The sequence below is a fragment of the Microcaecilia unicolor genome, chromosome 3, assembly GCF_901765095.1.
Source record: "Microcaecilia unicolor chromosome 3, aMicUni1.1, whole genome shotgun sequence".
NCBI lineage: Eukaryota > Metazoa > Chordata > Amphibia > Gymnophiona > Siphonopidae > Microcaecilia > Microcaecilia unicolor.
This window is the reverse complement of record NC_044033.1, coordinates 377,589,674-377,612,389: the sequence shown is the minus strand read 5'-3', so window position 1 is coordinate 377,612,389 and position 22,716 is coordinate 377,589,674. Positions and strand designations below refer to the sequence as shown.

Here is a 22,716-nt window from a genome sequence, read left to right as displayed (position 1 = left end):
GACCATCCATCGTCGGACCCGACCCTGAGGTGACGTGAGGATTTGACGTCCTCGTTGGCACCGAGCAGTCTTGGTGACACGCTTCGGGCGAAGGCCAAGAAAGCATTGTCATCGGTCACCCTTGATACATGGTCCGGGAGCTCTGGGGCGTCGAAGGACTCGGCACCCGAGAAGCATCTGTACCGGGAGGACTGCTCCCCCCTCTATACAGGAGGTGCCAATGCACATGTCTTCTAGCAGCCGAGATCCAACTCCCTCGTCATCCCCAGCAGTTCTGCAACCTGCACCTCAGCTGTCACCACAGCTTTTCCTGGTGTCGGCCCTCAAGTGCATCCAGGCCTTGCTCCCTGAGCTGCTGGATGGCCTTATGTAATGGTGTGCATCGGCACTGAGGGTGCTTGCACCTATCCTGCTTCCCGTTGCGGCCCTGCTTGGGCCTCAGCCTGCGGTGCAGCCTCAGGTGCTTCCTGCGGCACCGGTGTCAGCTGCCACCCAAGCCAGCACTCCCTCAACGTCGGTGGTAGAAGCTTTGCTGGAGTCGAGGTGGGAGTCTTCTCAACGCCATTCTCAAGGACATGGTTCTTAAGCACCGAGGCATGTTGGGTCTCGACAATCTAATGAAGAGATACTGTCTGACACCGAAGAGGAGCGCTCATTGAATTCAGAGGAGGATCGCAGGTACTTTTCCTTGGACGAGTCTTATGGGATTCCCTCTAAACCCTCCCCTCCACCTGAAAGGAGAAAGTCTCCTCTGGAGAGCCTTCCTTTTCCATCTTCTGTAAAGGAAATGGCTAATGCCATTCAATTTCCTTTGGAAGTGGAGGATGAACCCAGGGCCAAGATGTTCAAGGTCCTGGACTACACATCTCCTAAGGAGGCTGTGACTGCACGTCTCCACAAGGTACTCAGGGAAGTCCTTGTCAGGATCTGGGAGTCCCCTCTGTCTGTCCCAGTCATGCCCAAGAAGATTGACACCCAGTGTCTGCTCCACAGTGTGCCTGGTTTTGATACGTCTCAATTGCCTCGCAATTCTGTGGTAGTGGAGACTGCTCTCAAAAGAGCCAGAAGTTCCAGGGACTATGCCTTGGTGCCCCCAAGCAGAGAAACTAGAACCCTGGATTCTTTTGGGAGGAAGATGTACCAGGCTTCAATGCTCATTTCCCATATATAATCTTCTACTTGCGAAACTTAGTGCGTCTGCTGTCAGACTTGGATGAGACACTCCCTCTGGTGTGGGCCGAGCTTTTTCGCCAGTTGGTCAAGCAGCAGAAGGTGTGTTGAAAGTTCTTGGCCAGGGGAACTTATGACACTTTTGACGTGATATCCAGAATCTCTGCTCAAAGTATAGCAATGTGCAAGCTCTCATGGCTGCATGTTTCTGACGTGTAGCATTCTGTTCATCAGAGGATGGCAGATGCCCCTTGCTAGGGGGGATAACCTTTTTGGAGAGAAGGTCAAGGATGATACTGATCAAATCAAAAAACACACATACCATCTCTTCTCTCTCCTGCTGGACACTTTCTGAATCATCCTCATCAGCTAGGAGGACTTTTGACAAACAAAAGAGGAGTTTCTACTACTATCTTAAGCGTAAGTACAGCTCATCAGCTCGCCAGCCTATTCAGGCTCAACCCCAACACATTTGTTCCCGTCAGCAGTGTGCACCTAAGGCCCTTACTGCTCCCCAGGCAAAGCAAGGGATGAACTTTTGACTGGCACCGGCAGAGCATAGCCACAGTAAAAGTGTCTGTCCCGGACGAGGAGGTAAAAAAATTTTTCTCTTAAGGTGGCCTCTTTTATATCCTCTGACCGGTTGGTTCTTCAAATAGTCTATCTTGGATATGCCCTTAATTGGCATCTCAAAACCTCCAAATTGCCCGCCAAAAGCTCGTTCATTCTGCTGTCAGTACAGGCAGGTACTTGCAGAGGAATTCTCCGCCCTTTTAAAGGCTCATGCGATCAAGCCCATTCTACCAGGGAAAGAAGGACAGGGATTCGATTCCAGGTACTTCCTTGTGCAAAAGAAAGGGGGGGATGCATATCATCCTAGACCTGAGGGCCCTGAACAAATTCCTAGTCCAAGAAAAGTTCAGGATGGTTTCCTGGGCACCCTTTTCCCAATGAATCAGAAAAAAGATTGGCTATGCTCTCTGGACTTAAAGGGTGCATATACTCACATCCTGATACTTCCAGCCGACTGGGAACACGTCACTTTCAGTACCACATGTTGCCTTTTGGCCTCGCATCAGCTCCCAGGGTTTTTACCAAATGTCTAGCGGTAGTTGTAGCATCGCTACGCAGACTGGGAGTCCATGTGTTTCCATATTTTAACGATTGGCTGGTGAAGAGCACCTCTCTGGACGGAGCTGAGGCGTCCATGCGGATGACTTTGGGTGCTTCGTTTTAAGCTACCCCATGTCCCATCTTTGCCCTGTCCTGCAATTGGAGTTCATTGGAGCCCTGCTTGATACTCAGTACGAGGCTACCTCACGGATGCAAGAGCAGACAATCTAGTTGCACTCTCATCCAAGATTTGATCCTCTCAGCAGGTCACAGCTCAGTAGATGTTGACATTGTTGTGCCACATGGCTTCCACAGTGTATGTTAACACCTATGACACAACTTTACATGAGATCAGCTCAATGGACCCTAGCTTCTCAGCGGTATTGAGCTACGGGGAGTCTAGAAGATGTCATCCGAGTGTCCCTGGAGCTTGTATGCTCTCTTCAGTGGTTGGCCATTCGATCCAATTTGACTCTGAGACTTCTATTCCAAATTCCTCAGCCACAAAAAGTGTTGACGACGGATGCATTTCTTCTGGGATGGGGAGCTCATGTAGATGCGGTTTATACTCGAGGAGCTTGGTCCTCCCAGGAAATGAATCTTCAGGTCAATCTTGTGGAGCTCCGGGAGATCTGGAACATTCTAAAGGCTTTCAGGGATTGGTTATCTCACAAGGTGGTGTTCATCCAAACAGACAACCAGGTTGCAATGTATTACACCAACAAGCAAGGGGACAGCGGATCACGCCCTATCTGTCAGGAGGCTGTCCGGATGTGGCATTGAGCTCTCCAGCATGGCTTGTTCCTTTGAGCAACTTATCTGGTGGGCAAAACAATACCCTGGCCAACAGACTGAGCAGGATAATGCAACCACACGAGTGGTGTCTCAATATGAGCATAGTCCACAAGATCTTCCAAATGTGGGACACCCCCTCTGTGGATCTCTTTGCTACTCAGATCAATCACAAGGTCCCTCAGTTCTGTGTCAGGCTTCAGGTCCATGACGGGCTAGTGTTGGATGCCTTTCTCATCATTTGGGGGACAGGTCTTCTGTACGTGTGTCCTCCCATACCTCTAGTGGGAAAAACTTTGTTGAAACTCAAGCAGTGCAGCAGATCCACGATTCTGATAGCGCCATACTGGCTGCAGCAAATTTGGTTTCCTCCTCTTCTGGAAATATTCTCCAAAGAACCATGGAAATTGGAGTTTCCATATCATCATGCTGATCAATCCATAGACTGGTGGGTTGTGTCCATCTACCAGCAGGTGGAGATAGAGAGCAATCCTTTTGCCTCCCTATATGTGGTCATGTGCTGCCGGAAACTCCTCAGTATGTTCTCTATCTCAGCAGGTGGAGGTCACACACAGCAGCAGCTCTGGCTAGGCCTCCAAGCCTAATTTTTAGGTTTTGTTGAGTGCCTGGGGTTGAGGGCTCTTCTTGAGCAAGTGCAAACCTGGTGGCGCCAGGTCCCTCCTTTTCTCCCCCCTCCCGCTGGCTCCGTTAAAAAAAAAAAAAAATTTTGGACGTTCTTAAGGGCGTTTATTTCGACGTTTATTTTAAACGTTTATTGCAGCTACTCACTGGGACACCAGGTCGTTACAGCTCGGAGCGAGAAGCAGGTAATTTTTACCTTTTTATAGCGGGCAGGGGGTTCCCCGATCGATCTCCACGTGGCCTATGGCGTCGGAGGGCGAGGGTGAGAAGAATCGCTCCCCGGACCGCGTGTGCGATTCTAGCGGGGATGCGGGGGTCTTAAAGTCTGACTTGCCCTTGTTGGGTGTCAGTTCGGAGGCCGGTCAGTGTCCCGGGTCTTCCTCCGGTGCGGCGGTTTTTCCCGCCATAAATGCCCATCCCCCGCTGCTCGCCTCCGCCATCTTGGCCGGCCACGCTGCTCGGACGGCTTCTTCTTGGGCCGCCCTTGAGCTGGGAGACGTTAATGCCATGGCCGCCCTTGATTTGGGCGACGGCAAAAAGCGGCTAAAGTTAAGCGCCGTTCTTCCCGCGCGGCTCCTTCGCGGAGTGTCGCGCCGGACGCCATCTTGGATGCGCAGCATGTTTCTCCCCCGCTCTTGCGAGCGCCGGTTGAGGGTGCGTCTAGGGCTGTGGCCCAGGCGGCTGAAGTGCACAGTCTGGGGGGTTTCTCCCCCGAGTTTATTTTGCTGCTGCATCAGGCCTTCCTTATGCAGAACGCTGCCCCTTCTCCCTTGTCCGATAAAGGGGTTGAGGCCCCCGGAAGTAAACGCCCTCGGGTGGATTCCCAGGCCTTAGAGGACTTTGTCTCCTCTGATGTAGATGAGGGCAGCGTATCTGAGTTCTCCCAACGGTCCTTTGCGGATTCCTTGGAGGAGACGGATTCCCGCTCGGATGGAGCCGATGACCCCTCTGCAGCGCGGATCTTTCGCTCAGAGGATTTGCCCAACCTGTTACTGCAGGCCATGAGCATTTTGAAGATTTCCTCTCCAGAGGACGTCTCTCCCTCAGCCCCTGTTGGCTCCGCCATTATGCTGGGGACGAAGCGCCCGCCTAGAACCTTCCACGTGCATGATGCCATGCACACCTTAATTTCGGCTCAATGGGATGTCCCGGAAGCGAGCCTCAAAGTGGCTAGGGCTATGTCCCGCCTCTATCTTTCGCCTGAAAGTGAACGGGAAGCCTTTCTTTGGCCTACCGTGGATTCTTTAATCACTGCGGTGACTAAGAAAACGGCGTTGCCGGTGGAAAGTGGCACGGCCCTAATGGACGCCCAAGACAGAAGATTGGAGGCGGCCTTAAGGTCGTCCTTCGAGGTGGCTGCTTTAAGTTTGCAGGCCTCAGTTTGCGGCTCCTATGTGGCCAGGGCGTGCCTCACGATTGTACAGCGGGCTTCCCCCTCGGATCCTTCCTTGAGGGCTGATTGGCCGGCCCTGGAATCGGGCTTGGCTTATTTGGCAGACTTACTGTATGATGTCTTGAGAGCCTCGGCTAAAGGTATGGCTCAGACAGTCTCTGCGCGGCGCTGGCTTTGGCTGAAACATTGGTCTGCTGACCACGCCTCTAAGTCCCGCCTGGCTAAGTTGCCTTTTAAAGGCAAGCTGCTCTTTGGGGTCGAGCTGGACAAAATTGTGACCGATCTCGGCACGTCTAAGGGCAAGAGGTTACTAGAGGTCAGGGCTCGGGCCAGTGCTCGCCCCGGTATCTCCAGAGGACGGTTTCAGGAAGCCCGTCGGTACCGCCCGGGCAAGTCGGGCTCCTCTGCCCCCTCTTCCTTCAAGAGGAATTTCTCCCCCAAGCAGCATTCCTTTCGCAGAGACCGCCGTCCCGGAGGTGCGCCCTCCGGTCCTCCCCCAGGGTCTCGTACCCAATGACGGGGTCCTGGTCCAGTGCAGATTGGAGGATGCCTGTCCTCGTTTCTGGGCGAGTGGACCAGGGTAACTTCAGACGCTTGGGTGCTGGAAGTCATCAGAGACGGCTACAAGCTAGAGTTCTGCCGACCCTTAAGAGACGGGTTTGTACTCTCTCCCTGCAAGTCTCCGGTCAAAGCTGTGGCAGTGCAGCAGACCTTGGACAACCTGATACGCCTGGGTGCGGTCGTTCCGGTGCCAGAAAATCAGCTTGGCAAGGGACGTTACTCCATTTACTTTGTGGTACCAAAGAAAGGAGGTTCTGTACGGCCTATCCTCGATCTCAAAGGGGTCAATCGGGCCTTGAAAGTTCGGCACTTTCGCATAGAGACTCTCCGCTCTGTTATAGCGGCAGTGAAGGCAGGGGAGTTCCTGGCATCCTTGGACATCAAGGAAGCGTACTTGCATATTCCCATCTGGCCTCCTCATCAACGCTTTCTGCGTTTTGCAGTCCTGGGCCGACACTTCCAGTTCAGAGCCCTCCCGTTCGGGTTGGCTACTGCTCCGCGGACCTTCTCCAAAGTAATGGTGGTCATCGCGGCCTTCCTGAGAAAGGAAGTACAAGTCCATCCTTATCTGGACGACTGGTTGATCCGAGCCCCCTCTTATGCAGAGTGCGGCAAAGCTGTGGACCGGGTGATTGCTCTTTTGAGCTCCCTGGGGTGGATCATCAACTGGGAGAAAAGCCAGCTGCGCCCGACTCAGTCCCTGGAGTATCTGGGAGTTCGATTCGACACCCAAGTGGGCAGAGTGTTCCTGCCGGACAATCGGATTGTCAAACTTCAGGCTCAGGTGGACCAGTTCCTAGTAGCCTCTCCGCTTCGGGCTTGGGACTATGTGCAGCTGTTGGGCTCTATGACGGCCACGATGGAAGTAGTGCCCTGGGCCAGGGCTCATATGAGACCACTACAACTCTCTCTGCTGCAGCGCTGGACTCCGGTGTCGGAGGATTATGCTGTGTGACTTCCCTTGGACCCAGCAGTGCGCAAGGCGCTGAGCTGGTGGCTGAAGACAGACAAGTTGTCTGCAGGGATGCCTCTTGTGACCCCGGAGTGGATTGTCGTCACGACGGACGCCTCTTTGACGGGCTGGGGAGCCCACTGCTTGGGAAGGACAGCGCAGGGGCTCTGGTCTCCTGCAGAGGCAAAGTGGTCTATCAACCTCCTGGAACTCAGAGCCATTCGGTTGGCGCTTTTGGAGTTCCTCCCGGTCCTGGCGTTGAAGCCAGTACGGGTCCTGTCGGACAATGCCACGGCTGTGGCCTATGTCAACCGCCAGGGAGGTACCAAGAGCGCCCCTCTAGCCAAGGAAGCCATGAATCTATGCCAGTGGGCGGAAGCTAACCTGGAACAGCTGTCAGCTGCCCACATTGCCGGAGTCATGAATGTCAAGGTGGACTTTCTCAGTCGCCATACCTTGGAACCCGGAGAGTGGCAGTTATCGGCTCAGGCGTTCTTGGACATCACGAAGCGCTGGGGCCAGCCGAGCCTAGATCTGATGGCGTCATCGGCCAATTGCCAAGTGCCGCGCTTTTTCAGCAGAGGACGGGACCCTCGATCTTTGGGAGTAGATGCTCTTCTCCAACAGTGGCCGACACAAGAGCTTCTCTATGTGTTCCCGCCCTGGCCCATGTTGGGCAGGGTACTAGACCGGGTGGCAAAGCATCCGGGCCGGATAATCCTGGTGGGTCTGGACTGGCCCAGACGTCCCTGGTATGCGGACTTGATCAGTCTCTCAGTGGACGATCCTCTGCCGCTGCCAGTGGAGCAGGGCCTGTTGCATCAGGGTCCCGTGGTGATAAAGGATCCCTCCCCCTTTGGTCTTACGGCCTGGCTATTGAGCGGCAGCATCTGAGGAAGAAGGGCTTCTCAGACAAGGTCATCGCCACTATGCTGAGAGCGAGGAAGCGCTCTACTTCTACTGCTTACGCCAGGGTTTGGCGTACCTTTGCAGCGTGGTGTGAAGCAGGCTCACTTTCTCCCTTCACTGCTCCAATTTCTTCAGTGCTGGCGTTCCTGCAAGAAGGTCTGGAGAAAGGCCTGTCGCTCAGTTCCCTTAAAGTCCAGGTAGCAGCTCTGGCTTGCTTCAGGGGCCGCCTGAAGGGTGCTTCCCTGGCTTCGCAGCCAGATGTGGTACGTTTTCTCAAGGGAGTTAATCACCTGCGCCCTCCTCTGCACTCAGTGGTGCCTGTGTGGAATCTCAACCTGGTGCTAAGAGCCTTGCAGAAGCCGCCTTTTGAACCCTTGTCGAGGGCATCTTTGAAAGACCTGACGTTGAAAGCAGTCTTTTTGGTGGCTATCACTTCAGCCAGAAGAGTTTCCGAGCTCCAGGCACTCTCATGTCGAGAGCCTTTTCTGCAGTTCACTGAGGCAGGAGTGACTATTCGCACAGTGCCTTCCTTCCTGCCCAAGATTGTTTCTCGCTTCCATGTGAATCAGCAGCTCTGTCTCCCTTCCTTTCGTAGGGAGGACTACCCAGAGGAATACTCTGCTCTCAAATATCTGGATGTGAGACGAGTCGTCATCAGATACTTGGAAGTGACCAATGATTTCCGGAAATCGGATCATCTGTTTGTCCTGTTTGCAGGTCCTCGTAAGGGTCTGCAGGCTGCTAAGCCTACAGTGGCAAGATGGGTCAAGGAAGCCATTGCAGCGGCTTATGTGGCCGCAGGGAAGGTGCCGCCTATCCAGCTGAAGGCTCACTCCACTAGAGCTCAGGCGGCCTCGATGGCAGAGGCCGGGTCCGTCTCCTTGGAAGAGATTTGCAAGGCGGCAACTTGGGCATCGGCCCATACCTTCTCCAGGCATTACCGCTTGACTGTGGCTGCTCGGGCGGAGGCCCGGTTTGGAGCTTCAGTGTTGTGGTCAGGGATTTCTATGTCCCGCCCTGGGTGAGTACTGCTTCGGTACATCCCACCAGTCTATGGATTGATCAGCATGATGATATGGAAGGTAAAATTATGTATCATACCTGATAATTTTCTTTCCATTAATCATAGCTGATCAATCCATAGCCCCTCCCAGATATCTGTACTGTTTATATTCTGGTTGCATTTCAGATTCAAGTTTAGTCTTCAGTTCCTGTTCAGGAGGACTTCGTGTTCAAGTTTTTTCAATTGGAGTCTTCAAGAGTTGAGACGAGTTTGTGTTACAGTGAGCTGCTGCATTCCTCTCCCCTCCGTTTTACGGGGCTGGATTGAGACATAAATTCTGCCGGCACTCCCTCCCGCTTCGTGCGGCTGTAGGGCAGCTTTGTACCCCTCCCGCTTCGGCGGTGTTAGGGTCAGTCAGCTCCTCCCGCGGTTGCGGTTGCAGGATAAGCCAGATCCCCCCGCACCGGCGGGGTGGTGTCCCTCCCCCGCTCCGCGGGGATGAGCTGGACGGATTCCCCTCCCCCGTTTCGGCGGTGGTGAGCCGGGCAGAGTGTCCCTTTGTGGGTGTAATTCTCTAAGTGCTGAGTCCTGCGGATGGAGCTTGGATATCGACATACTGAGGAGTTTCCGGCAGCACATGACCACATATAGGGAGGCAAAAGGATTGCTCTCTATCTCCACCTGCTGGTAGATGGACACAACCCACCAGTCTATGGATTGATCAGCTATGATTAATGGAAAGAAAATTATCAGGTATGATACATAATTTTACCTTTTTCCGGCCCTCATCACGCAGATCAAGGGGTCACTTCTACATCCCAGCCATCCAGTCTCTGGCTCTCACAGCTTGAATATTGAGAGCCTAGAATTTACATCCTTGGGTGTCTTCTGGGTCTTTCTGGCTTCCAGGAAAGATTCCACTAAGAGGTGCTACTCTTTTAAATGGAGGAGGTTTGCCATCTGGTGTGAGAGCAACCCTAGATCTCCTTACTTGCCCTACACAGACTCTGCTTGAATGCTTTCTACACCTATCAGAGTCTGGTCTCAATACCAACTCCGTAAGGGTTCGTCTTAGTGCAGTTAGTGCTTATCAACGTGTAGAAGGTAAGCCATCTTTGGACAGACTTTAGTTGTTCGCTTCATGAGAGGTTTGCAAGTCCCCTGTCAAACCTCAGCCAGTGTCATGGAATCTCAATGTTGTTCTCACCCAGCTAATGAAAGCTGCTTTCAGCCACTGAATTCTTGCTATCCGAAGTACTTGACCTGGGTTGTCATTTTCTTGGTGGCTGATACTTCAGCTTGTAGGATCAGTGAGCTTCAGGCCTTAATAGTGAATGCACCTTATACTAAGTTCATCACAACAGAGTAGTCCTCTACATGCACCCTAAGTTCCATCTGAACCAGTCGATTTGTCTTGCCAACATTTTTCCCCCGACCTCATGCCCATCCTGGCAAAAGCAACTTGCACACCTTGGATTGAAAGAGAGCATTGACATACTACACGGAGTGGACAAGGCCCCACAGAAAGTCTGCCCAGCTTTTTGTTTCTTCTGATCCTAATAGGATGGGGATTGCCATTGTGAAACCCATCATTCAATTTGTATTGCAGATTGCATTTCCTTCACTTATGCCTAGGCTGGGCTGGCCTGGGAGGGTCATGTCATGGCTCATATCAGAGCCACGGCCGTCTCGGTAGCCCACTTGAGGTCAGCCTCCATTGAAGAAATATTTGCAAGGCTGCGATGTGGTCTTCAGTCCACACATTCACATCTCACTACTGCCTTGAGCAGGATACCCGATGTTCTCCGAGGACAAGCAGGCTGCTTGTTTTCACGACTGGGTTGACGTCCACGGCAGCCCCCACCAACCGGAAGAAAACTTTGCGGGCGGTCCCACATGCAGGGCACGCCCACCGCGCATGCGCGGCCGTCTTCCCGCTCGTGTGCGACAGTTCCCGCTCATTTTTTTCCTTTCCGCGCTGGAGAGAGACGTGTTCACATCTCTCTCTTAGTCAGCCCCGGAAACCGGATTGCAGCCTAGCCCGCGGTTTTTTTCTTTCTCGTGTACGCGTTCGTGTTTATTTTTCCTTCAAAAAAAACGAAAAAGAGTTTTCCTCGTCATTGCGAGGGCGCGTCATCGTGGCCGCGCGGTTGTTTTTCTTTTTCGGATGTGCTTTTCACCGCCACCATCGACGATTTTGACTTCGCCGACGTGATTTTTCCGTCGATGTCCTCGAAGGTTCCAAGCGGATTTAAGAAGTGTGATCGGTGCGGCCGGCAGATCTTGCAGACCGATACTCACGCTTGGTGACTCCAGTGCCTCGGCCTGGAGCATAATTCCAAGACGTGCACCTTGTGTCTCGGCTTAAGGAAGCGGACGTAGGTGGCAAGGCAAGTTCTGCGGGATCGTCTTTTTGGAACTTGCGCCAGCCCTTCGACGTCGACCTCGACAGCATCGGTGTCGACGGCCGGGTCTTCGGTGCCAGACCCGAGCTGCTTCCGGTACCCACACCAGCCCCCCTGCCTTTCCCGACAGCGGGCCTTGACGAGTGCCTCCGAGCCATCCTTCTTGGGATCCTGGAAGGGCTGATGCGCCAGGCTCTACCAGGACGGGGGGTGCTTGCGCCCCCCGGCGCTGGTGGGCTCTGGCCCGATGCTGAGGCCGCCGACGCCGCTTTCGGCGCCGGTGTCAACCGCCACTCAGGTGCAGTCCCCGTCGACGTCAATGGAGGGAGCTTCGTCCCCGCCGACGCGGGAGTCCACCGCTCGACGCCATCATCGAGGACGTGGTTCCTCGCAGTCGAGACAGGTCCGGTTGAGGTCTGAGCTGAGAGAGCTCATGTCCGACACTGAGGAGGAGACCTCGTGGGGGGAGGAGGAGGACCCCAGATATTTCTCCTCAGAGGAGTCTGTGGGCCTTCCCTCCGACCCCACTCTTTCACCGGAGAGGAAGCTCTCGCTTCCTGAGAGCCTCTCCTTTGCCTCTTTTGTCAGGGATATGTCTATCAGCATTCCCTTTCCCGTGGTCACTGTGGATGAGCCGAGGGCGGAGATGCTCGAAGTCCTCGACTATCCATCACCACCTAGAGTCTTCCACGGTGCTGTTGCACAATGTCCTTAAGGAGACACTGCTTCAGAACTGGTTGAAGCCACTATCTAATCCCACCATCCCCAAGAAAGCGGAGTCCCAATACAGAATCCACTCAGACCCAGAGTTGATGCGGCCTCAATTGCCTCATGACTCGGCGGTCGTGGACTCTGCTCTCAAGAGAGCACGGAGTTCGAGGGATACCGCCTCGGCGCCCCCTGGGCGGGAGTCTCGCACTCTGGACTTGTTTGAGAGGAAGGCCTACCAATCTTCCATGCTCGTGACCCGCATCCAATCATACCAGCTCTACACGAGCATCCACATGTGGAATAATGACCTGGTCGACAAGCTCCCTCCGGAGCAGTCCAGGCCTTTTCAGGAGGTGGTCAGGCAGCTGAAGGCGTGCAGAAAGTTCCTGTCCAGGGGTATCTGACACCTGTGATGTGGCATCTCGAGCTGCGGCACAAGGTATAGTGATGCGCAGACTCTCCTGGCTGCGTGCCTCTGACCTGGACGACCGCACCCAGCAGCGGCTGGCGGATGTCCCTTGCCGGGGGGATAACATTTTCGGCAAGAAGGTCGAGCAGTTGGTGGACCAACTACACCAGCGGGAAACCGCTCTCGACATGCTCTCCCACCGGGCGCCTTCAGCATCCACCTCTGCAGGTGGACGTTTTTCCCGGGCCCGGCAGGCTGCACCCTACGCCTACAGCAAGCGTAGGTACACCCAGCCGGCCCGAAGGCCTCCTCAGGCACAGGGGCAGTTCCAGCGCACTCGTTCCCGTCAACAGCGTGCGCCTAAGCAGCCCTCTGCGCCTCCACAGCAAAAGCAGGGGACGGGCTTTTGACTGGATCCATGGGAACATAGCCGCCATCAAAGGATCCGTGCTGGACGACCTGCCGGTCGGGGAGAGGTTGAAAGTTTTTCACGAAAGGTGGCCTCTTATAACCTCGACCAGTGGGTTCTCCAAATAGTGTGGTGCGGATACACCCTGAATTTGGTCTCCACTCCACCAAATTGCTCATCGGGAGGCCAATCCTTCATCCCCCATCACAAGCAGGTACTTGCAGAGGAACTCTCCGCCCTTCTCAGCGCTAATGCGGTCGAGCCCGTGCCACCCGGGCAGGGATTCTATTCCAGGTACTTCCTTGTGGAAAAGAAAACAGGGGGGATGCGCCCCATCCTAGACCTGAGAGGCCTGAACAGGTATCTGGTGCGAGAAAAGTTCAGTATGCTTTCCTTGGGCACCCTTCTCCCCATGATTCAGAAAGACAATTGGCTTTGTTCCCTGGATTTAAAGGATGCTTATACTCACATCCCACAGACAGTATCTCCAATTCCGTCTGGGGACACGTCACTTTCAGTATTGTGTGCTGCCCTTTGGGCTCGCCTCTGCACCACGGGTGTTCACGGAGTGTCTCGTGGTGGTTGCGGCGTACCTACGCAAGCTGGGGGTGCACGTGTTCCCGTATCTCGACGATTGGCTGGTGAAGAGCACCTCAGAGGCAGGAGCTCTTCGGTCCATGCAGTGCACTATTCAACTTCTGGAGCTGCTAGGGTTTGTGATAAATTACCCGAAGTCCCATCTCCAGCCTGTCCAATCTCTGGAATTCATAGGCACTCTGCTGAATTCTCAGACGGCTCAGGCCTATCTTCCCGAGGCGAGAGCTCAGAATCTTCTGTCTCTCGCTTCCCAGACCAGAGCGTCTCAGCAGATCACAGCTCGGCAGATGTTGAGACTCCTGGGCCATATGGCCTCTACGGTCCATGTGACTCCCATGGCTCGTCTTCACATGAGATCTGCTCAATGGACCCTAGCTTCTCAGTGGTGCCAAGCCACCGGGAATCTAGACGATGTCATTCGCCTGTCCATCAGTTGCCGCGCTTCGCTACACTGGTGGACAAATCGGACCAATTTGACCCTGGGACGTCCATTCCAAATTCCGCAGCCCACGAAGGTGCTGACGACGGATGCATCTCGCCTGGGGTGGGGAGCTCATGTCAATGGGCTCCACACCCAGGGGGTGTGGTCCCTCCAGGAACAGGATCTTCAGATCAACCTCCTGGAGCTCCGAGCGATCTGGAACGCTCTGAAGGCCTTCAGGGATCAGCTGTCCTACCAAATCATCCAAATTCGGACAAACAATCAAGTTGCAATGTATTACATCAACAAGCAGGGGGGCACCGGATCTCGCCCTCTGTGTCAGGAAGCCGTCAGGATGTGGCATTGGGCCTGCCACTTTGGCATGCTTCTCCAAGCCACGTACCTGGCAGGCGTAAACAACAGTCTGGCCGACAGGCTGAGCAGAGTTATGCAACTGCACGAGTGGTCGCTCCATTCCAGAGTGGTACGCAAGATCTTCCGAGAGTGGGGCACCCCCTCGGTGGACCTTTTCGCCTCTCAGACCAATCACAAGCTGCCTCTGTTCTGTTCCAGACTACAGGCACACGGCAGACTGGCGTCAGATGCCTTTCTCCTCCATTGGGGGAAGGGCCTCCTGTATGCTTATCCTCCCATACCTTTGGTGGGGAAGACCTTACTGAAGCTCAAGCAAGACCACGGCACCATGATTCTGATCGCGCCCTTTTGGCCCCGTCAGATCTGGTTTCCTCTTCTTCTGGAGTTGTCCTCCGAAGAACCGTGGAGATTGGAGTGTTTTCTGACTCTCATTTCACAGAACGACGGAGCGCTTCTGCACCCCAACCTTCAGTCTCTGGCTCTCATGGCCTGGATGTTGAGGGCGTAGATTTTGCTTCGTTGGGTCTGTCTGAGGGAGTCTCCCGTGTCTTGCTTGCCTCTATAAAGGATTCCACTAAAAAGAGTTACTTTTTCAAGTGGAGGAGGTTTGTCGTTTGGTGTGAGAGCAAGGCCCTAGAACCTTGTTCTTGTCCTGCACAGAACCTGCTTGAATACCTTCTGCACTTATCAGAGTCTGGTCTCAAGACCAACTCAGTAAGGAATCTCCTTAGTGCTATTAGTGCTTACCATTATCGTGTAGAGGGTAAAGCCATCTCTGGAGAGCCTTTAGTCGTTCGATTCATGAGAGGCTTGCTTTTGTCAAAGCCCCCTGTCAAGCCTCCTGCAGTTTCATGGGATCTCAACGTTGTCCTCACCCAGCTGATGAAACCTCCTTTTGAGCCACTGAGTTCATGCCATCTGAAGTACTTGACCTGGAAGGTCATTTTCTTGGTGGCAGTTACTTCAGCTCGTAGAGTCAGTGACCTTCAAGCCCTGGTAGCCCATGCTCCGTATACTAAATGTCATCATAACAGAGTAGTCCTCCGCACTCACCCTAAGGTCCTGCCAAAGGTGGTGTCGGAGTTCCATCTTAACCAGTCAATTGTCTTGCCAACATTCTTTCCCAGACCGCATACCCGCCCTGCTGAACGTCAGTTGCACACATTGGACTGCAAGCGAGCGTTGGCCTTCTATCTGGAGCAGACATAGCCCCACAGACAGTCCGCCCAATTGTTTATTTCTTTCAACCCCAATAGGAAGGGGGTCGCTGTCGGGAAACGCACCATCTCCAGTTGGCTAGCAGATTGCATTTCCTTCACTTACGCCCAGGCTGGGCTGACTCTTGAGGGTCATGTCACGGCTCATAGTGTTAGAGCCATGGCAGCATCGGTGGCCCACTTGAAGTCAGCCACTATTGAAGAGATTTGCAAGGCTGCGACGTGGTCATCTGTCCACACATTCACATCACATTACTGCCTCCAGCAGGATACCCGACGCAACAATCGGTTTGGGCAGTCGGTGCTGCAGAATCTGTTTGGGGTTTGAATCCAACTCCACCCTCCAGAACCCGTTTTTTATTCTGTTCAGGGTGCACTCTCAGTTAGTTGTTCTTCGTAGGTCAATTTCTGTTATGCCCTCGCCGTTACGAGGTTCAATTGACCTGGGTTCTTGTTTTGAGTGAGCCTGAGAGCTAGGGATACCCCAGTCGTGAGAACAAGCAGCTTGCTTGTCCTCGGAGAAAGCGAATAATACATACCTGTAGCAGGTGTTCTCCGAGGACAGCAGGCTGATTGTTCTCACCTACCCTCCCTCCTCCCCTTTGGAGTTGCATTTTTTCCTCATTCCTTTGCTTGCCATTCAACTAAGCGGGAACGGTCGCGCACGGGCGGAAAGACGGCCGCGCATGCGCGGTGGGCGTGCCCTGCGTGCGGGACCACCCGCAAAGTTTTCTTCTGGTTGGTGGGGGCTGCCGTGGACGTCAACCCAGTCGTGAGAACAATCAGCCTGCTGTCCTCGGAGAACACCTGCTACAGGTATGTATCATTCGCTTGACAGTTGGTTCGGGCAGACAGTGTTACAGAATCTGTTTGGGGTCTAGAATCCAACTGCACCCTCCTAGTCCCATTTTATTCTGTTCCAGGCTGTACACTCATTTAGATTGTATATAGTTTCAGGTTAAACTGTGTTTTGTCCTCGCTGTTGCAAGGCCCACTTTACCACTGTTTGTTGTTTTTTGGTGAGCCTGAATGCTAGGGATTCCCCACTTATGAGAATATAGAAGCCTGCTTGTCCTCAGAGAAAGCGAAGATACTTACCTGTAGCAGGTATTCTCTAAGGATTCGGGCTTTATATTCTCACAACCCCTCCCACTTCTCCTTGGAGTTATCTCTCTTGTTGTTCCTTTTTTTTTTTTTTTTTTTGCTATAGTATTAAACTGAGGAGACTATGTTCACTTGACTGGTGGGAGGGCAGTTGCGCCTGTGAGGTGGAGTGTGGCTCGAGTTCCACAAAGCTCTCATTTAGCTTGGTAAATACCCGACTGGGCGATGCAGCTCAGCGTCACCCACTTGTGAGAATATAATCATGCTGTCCTAGGAAAATACCTGCTACAGGTTAGTATCTTTGCTTTATCTCTTAAGAGTTCTACAGGCAGGAATTACACTGGCACCAGCCAGGCTTTCTCAGAAACACTTCTGACTTCAGAATAAATAGTGCTCTGATGTTACTGAAAGACACCAGCAGAATGAAGATAGGATAGTTATAGTCAGGTTGAGGAAGAGGTTTAACAAAGTATCTTAAAAAAAAAAAAAAAAAAAAAAGACTAACTTTTAAAAAACTCCTCAGAATAAAAGCTTAACATTTTCCCTTTGCAACATTTACCAAGCTAAGGTACACAACAAATAAAATCTATATAGACAGTATATTTGTGCAATGAAGAGACACACGGGGGAGAGTAGACTGTTCCTTCTTACTATGCCTATATAAAGTTGGTTAGAATGTGCTCCCAATTTTTTCTTCTCTTTCAGTGTGGCTTGGAATTATGCTTCCAGTGCTGGGGATCAAGTCTCTGTCTCCGTATGCTATTGCATACCTGGACCGACTTTTAATGTAAGTTCCTTGCCTTAGCTTATTTTTCAGATCAGCATTTCTTTTTTTGTTGTTTTTCCTATAAAACTTTGTTGTAGATATGCAAGTCTTCCTAACCTACATCACTTTTCAGACAGTGAGGTTGTAGGAGCAAAACAAGCACTATGTGTGTTCCTGTATAGCAAAGTTATATGGGATCATGGTACCTGACACTATGAAAAAATCTTTTCATTTTACTAGCAACCTTTGCTTGAATTTGTGTTATACAACAATTTGAAGATTGGCAATTTGATGTCCTGGTTTGGATATTTTTGCACTTGACACTATGCAGCATTAATAACCTGACTTTAGAAATGCAGTCCTAGGCTTATTCTATCTTTCAGTGACAGGCCTATTGTTGCTGAAACCACAACTGTGCATACAGATGAAGACTGCTGACAAGGGTCCCGATGTACTTACAATAACAAGGTCGGCATCGGCATCGACGACATGGCCAGAACTGCCAAGGACTCTTGAAATTACCCTTGCAGCTGGAAATACGTTGTGACTGGCAAATCACACATTGTTTATGAAACCCCGGCTTCTTGTCAAGGTGACTTCTTTAGTGTGGTGCCAATGAGACAATCAGTTGGCCTTTGAAGCCACATTATTTGGAATGAACAAAGTTGTGTGCACCACCGCCAAAGCCAGAATATATGTCGGCACAGCTGCAGCTTATTATTTCGGTATAAAAAGGGGCTCATGTGATGCAAGGGCTACTGTGTTTCCATTCCATTTGAGGAACACTGTTGGACCTGACTGTTGTAGGAACATGCTTTCATCTGGAGGTCTACATCAGGTTGTGTGCTTCCCGTGGACCTTTGTTTCTCCGAGGACAAGCAGGCTGCTTGTTCTCACTGATGGTGACGTCCACGGCATCTCCCTCCAATCGGAATCTTCACTAGCAAAGACGTTAGCTAGCCCTTGCGCGCCCATGCGCACCGCGCATGCGCGACCGTCTTCCCGCCCGAACCGGCTCGTGTTCGTCAGTCTTTGTCCGCGCTCGGGACGGTTGTGTTTTGCCTCCGTTTCGTGACCCTCAGAAGACCTCGCGCGTCTTACGCAGTTTTTCTACTTTTCTGTGTTAAAAAAAAAAATAGAGTAGGTTCCCTTTTTTCACGTATTTCTAGCTTTTTCCCAGCGTAAGTATCCTTTCGCTTTCGGGAGCGGCCTTGTTGGCCGCCCGTACGGGTTTTTCTTGGTGCCTATTGTCATCGTGAATTTTGATTTCGCCGGCGTGATTTTTCCGCCCATGTCATCGAAGCCTTCCAGCGGCTTCAAGAAGTGCGCCCGGATAATCTCGCTCACTGATAGGCACGCATCTTGTCTTCAGTGTCTGGGGGCTGGGCACCGCCCGCAGGCCTGTAGTCTTTGTGCTGTTTTGCAAAAGAGGACTCGGGTAGCGAGATTAGCCCAGTGGAACGTTCTGTTCTCCGGCGCTTCGATGGCAACAGCATCTCGAGATTCGTCAGGTGCATCGGCGTCGGCAGCACTGAAGTCTTCGGAGATCGCATTGGCGTCGACGGCATCGAGGCGTCTTCCTCCTGCGTCGTCGGTACCGAGACTTCAAAAGAGTGCGTCGGCGGTACCGGGACCCCCGCTGGTGCTGATGTCGTCGGACGGTGGTGCTTCGTCTGGAGTGCAGGTGAGGGCTGTCCATTCCCCTGCTGGTGGCTGTGAGCCTTCGGGTAGGTCTCCTCCTGCCCTGAGGGCTCCTGCGGTACAGCCCCCCCCCCCCCCCCCCCCCCCCCCCCCCGGGATCGACCATCTTTGGCCCCGGCCCCGAGGAAGCGACGTCTGGATTCAACGTCTTCCTCGGTACCAGGGAGCTCCGGTGACATGCTTCGCTCGAAGAAGCATCGTCACCGGTCACCTTCCCGACTTGGTACCGGGAGCTCTGGGTCGCCGAGGGAGTCGGCACCCAGCAGGCATCGGCACCGGGAGGACCGCTCACCCTCCATCCAGGAGGTGTCGGTGCGCTCTATCCCGGACAGCCCGGTACCGCCTCCGTGCCCGCAACAGGTTCTGACCTCAACGCCTGCACCGGCTTCTCAGTCTTTCTCCACAGCTGCTCTGCACAAGAGTCTCCGGGCCGTTCTTCCTGGCATCCTGGAAGAGCTGTTGCGCCCTTCTTCGGTACCAGGGGTGCGTGCGCCACCGGTGCAGTCGAGTGAGGCGACAGCTGGCCCTTTGCCCGGGGTGAGGTCCCCGGTACCAGTTTCGGCTGCCTCCCAGGTGGACTCCCCGACGACGTCGCGGGAGGGAGCTTCGCCGCTGCCGGCCAGGGAGTCCACCTCTCAACGCTCCCACCGTGGCCGTGTTTCCACGGAGTCGGGACGGGCACGGATTCAGACACAGGTCCGTGAACTTGTGTCTGATACTGATGATGAGGCCTCGTGGGAGGCAAAGGAGGACATCAGATATTTCTCTGACGAGGAGTCTGATGGCCTTCCTTCTGACCCCACTCCCTCCCCTGAAAGGCAGCTTTCTCCTTCCGAGAGTCTTTCTCCGCCTTTGTCCGGGAGATGTCTACGGCCATCCCCTTCCCGGTGGTTGTGGAGGATGAGCCAAGGGCTGAGATGTTCGAGCTCTTGGACTATCCTTCTCCACCTAAGGAAGCGTCCACAGTACCCATGCATCATGTCCTGAAAAAGACATTGCTGGCGAACTGGACCAAGCCACTAACTAATCCCCACATTCCCAAAAAGATCGGATCCATGGGGACCCAGAGCTGATGCGCACTCAGTTGCCTCACGACTCTGGTGTGGTGGATCTGGCCCTGAAGAAGGCTAAGAGTTCTAGGGAGCATGCTTCGGCGCCCCCGGGCAAAGACCCCAGAACCTTAGACTCCTTTGGGAGGAAGGCCTATCATTCTTCCATGCTCTTGGCCAAGATTCAATCTTACCAGCTCTACACGAGCATCCATATGCGGAACAATGTGCGGAAGCTGGCGGACTTGGTGGACCAGCTCCCTTCTGAGCAAGCCAAGCCGTTTCAGGAGGTGGTCTGGCAGCTTGAAGGCATGTAGGAAATTCCTGGCCAGAGGGGTATTTGATACTTTTGATGTTGCGTCCAGGGCCGCTGCTCAAGTTGTGGTGATGCGCAGACTCTCATGGCTGCGTGCCTCCGACCTGGAGAATAGGATCCAGCAGCGGATTGCGGACTTCCCTTGCCGAGCGGATAACATTTTTTGGGAAAAAGTCAAACAGATGGTAGAACAGCTCCACTAGTGGGATAACGCTTTCGACAAATTCTCCCGCCGGCAGCCTTCAGCATCTACCTCATCAGGTAGACGTTTTTATGGGGGAAGGAGGGCTGTTCCCTACTCTTCTGGTAAGCGTAGGTACAATCCTCTCTCTCGCCAGCCTGCGGCCCAGGCTAAGCCCCAGCGCGCTCGCTCTCGTTAGCAGCGTGCGCCTCAGCAAGGCCCCACAGCCCCCCAGCAAAAGCAGGGGGCGAGCTTTTGACTGGCTACAGCAGAGCATAGCCGAGATCAAAGTGTCTGTGCCGGACGAACTGCCGGTCGGGGGGAGGTTGAAAGTTTTTCACCAAAGGTGGCCTCTTATAACCTCCGACCGTTGGGTTCTTCAAACAGTCCAGCAAGGATACGCCTTCAATTTGACCTCCATGCCTCCAAATTGCCCACCGGGAGCTCAGTCTTTCAGCTTCCAGCACAAGCAGGTACTTGCAGAGGAACTCTCCGCCCTTCTCAGTGCCAATGCGGTCGAGCCCGTGCCACCGGGGCAAGAAGGGCTGGGATTCTATTCCAGGTACTTCCTTGTGGAAAAGAAAACGGGGGGGGATGCGTCCTATCCTAGACCTAAGGGCCCTGAACAAATATCTGGTCAAGGAAAAGTTCAGGATGCTTTCCCTGGGCACCCTTCTTCCCATGATTCAGGAAAAAGATTGGCTATGCTCTCTGGACTTAAAGGATGCTTACACGCATATTCCGATACTGCCAGCTCACAGACAGTATCTCCGATTCCGTCTGGGAACACGTCACTTCCAGTACTGTGTGCTACCCTTTGGGCTCGCCTCTGCGCCCAGGGTGCTCACGAAGTGCCTGGCTTGTGGTAGCAGCAGCGCTCCGCAGACTTGGAGTGCACGTGTTCCCTTATCTCGACGATTGGCTGGTGAAGAACACATCCGAGGCAGGAGCTCTACAGTACATGCAGATGACTATTCGACTCCTGGAGCTACTGGGGTTTGTGATAAATTATCCAAAGTCCCATCTTCTCCCAGTACAGAGACTCGAATTCATAGGAGCTCTGCTGGATTCTCGGACGGCTCGTACCTATCTTCCGGAGACAAGAGCCAACAATCTGTTGTCCCTCGTCTCCCGGGTGCGAGCGTCCCAGCAGATCACAGCTCGGCAGATGTTGAGATTGCTCGGCCACATGGCCTCCATAGTTCATGTGACTCCCATGGCTCGTCTTCGCATGCGATCTGCTCAATGGACCCTAGCCTCCCAGTGGTTTCAGGCTGCTGGGGATCTAGAGGACGTAATCCACCTGTCCACGAGTTTTTTTTCGAATCCCTGCACTGGTGGACGATTTGGTCCAATTTGACACTGGGACGCCCTTTCCAAATTCCTCAGCCGCAAAAAGTGCTGACTACGGATGCGTCTCTCCTGGGGTGGGGAGCTCGTGTCGATGGGCTTCACACCCAGGGAAGCTGGTCCCTCCAGGAACAAGGTCTACAGATCAATCTCCTGGAGTTACGAGCAGCCTGGAACGCTCTGAAGGCTTTCAGAGATCTGCTGTCCCACCAAATTATCCAAATTCAGACAGACAACCAGGTTGCCATGTATTACATCAACAAGCAGGGGGGCACCGGATCTCGCCCCTTGTGTCAGGAGGCCGTCAGCATGTGGCTGTGGGTTTGCCCGTTACGGCATGCGTCTCCAAGCCACATATCTGGCAGGCGTAAACAACAGTCTAGCCGACAGGTTGAGCAGGATTATGCAACCTCACGAGTGGTCGCTCAACTCCAGAGTAGTGCGCCGGATCTTCCAAGTGTGGGGCACCCCCTTGGTAGATCTCTTCGCATCTCGAGCAAACCACAAGGTCCCTCAATTCTGTTCCAGACTTCAGACCCACGGCCGACTGGCATCGGATGCCTTCCTCCTAGATTGGGGGGAAGGTCTGCTGTATGCTTATCCTCCCATACCTCTGGTGGGGAAGACTTTGTTGAAACTCAAGCAAGACCGAGGCACCATGATTCTGATTGCTCCTTTTTGGCCGCATCAGATCTGGTTCCCTCTTCTTCTGGAGTTGTCTTCCGAAGAACCGTGGAGATTGGAGTGTTTTCCGACCCTCATCACACAGGACGAAGGGGCGCTTCTGCATCCCAACCTCCGGTCTCTGGCTCTCACGGCCTGGATGTTGAGAGCGTAGACTTTGCCTCTTTGGGCCTGTCAGAGGGTGTCTCCCGCATCTTGCTTGCTTCCAGGAAAGATTCCACTAAGAGGAGTTACTTCTTTCTGTGGGGGAGGTTTGCCGTCTGGTGTGACAGCAAGGCCCTAGATCCTCGCTCTTGTCCTACACAGACCCTGCTTGAATACCTTCTGCACTTGTCTGAGTCTGGTCTCAAGACCAACTCTGTAAGGGTTCACCTTAGCGCAATCAGTGCATACCATTACCGTGTGGAAGGGAAGCCGATCTCAGGACAGCCTTTAGTTTGCTTCATGAGAGGTTTGCTTTTGTCAAAGCCCCCTGTCAAACCTCCT

The 22,716-nt window shown here is 53.4% G+C and overlaps 1 protein-coding gene across 2 annotated transcripts in view; it reads left to right on the top strand.

The window, feature by feature from the left end:
* TMEM214 (transmembrane protein 214) overlaps positions 1-22,716 on the top strand; it is a 256,765-nt gene that overhangs the window by 105,071 nt on the left and 128,978 nt on the right. For both annotated transcript variants that reach the window (XM_030198624.1, XM_030198623.1), the window contains exon 7: positions 16,889-16,970. In XM_030198624.1, the coding sequence (XP_030054484.1) occupies positions 16,889-16,970 (82 nt within the window). The remainder of the gene's footprint in view (positions 1-16,888; positions 16,971-22,716) is intronic.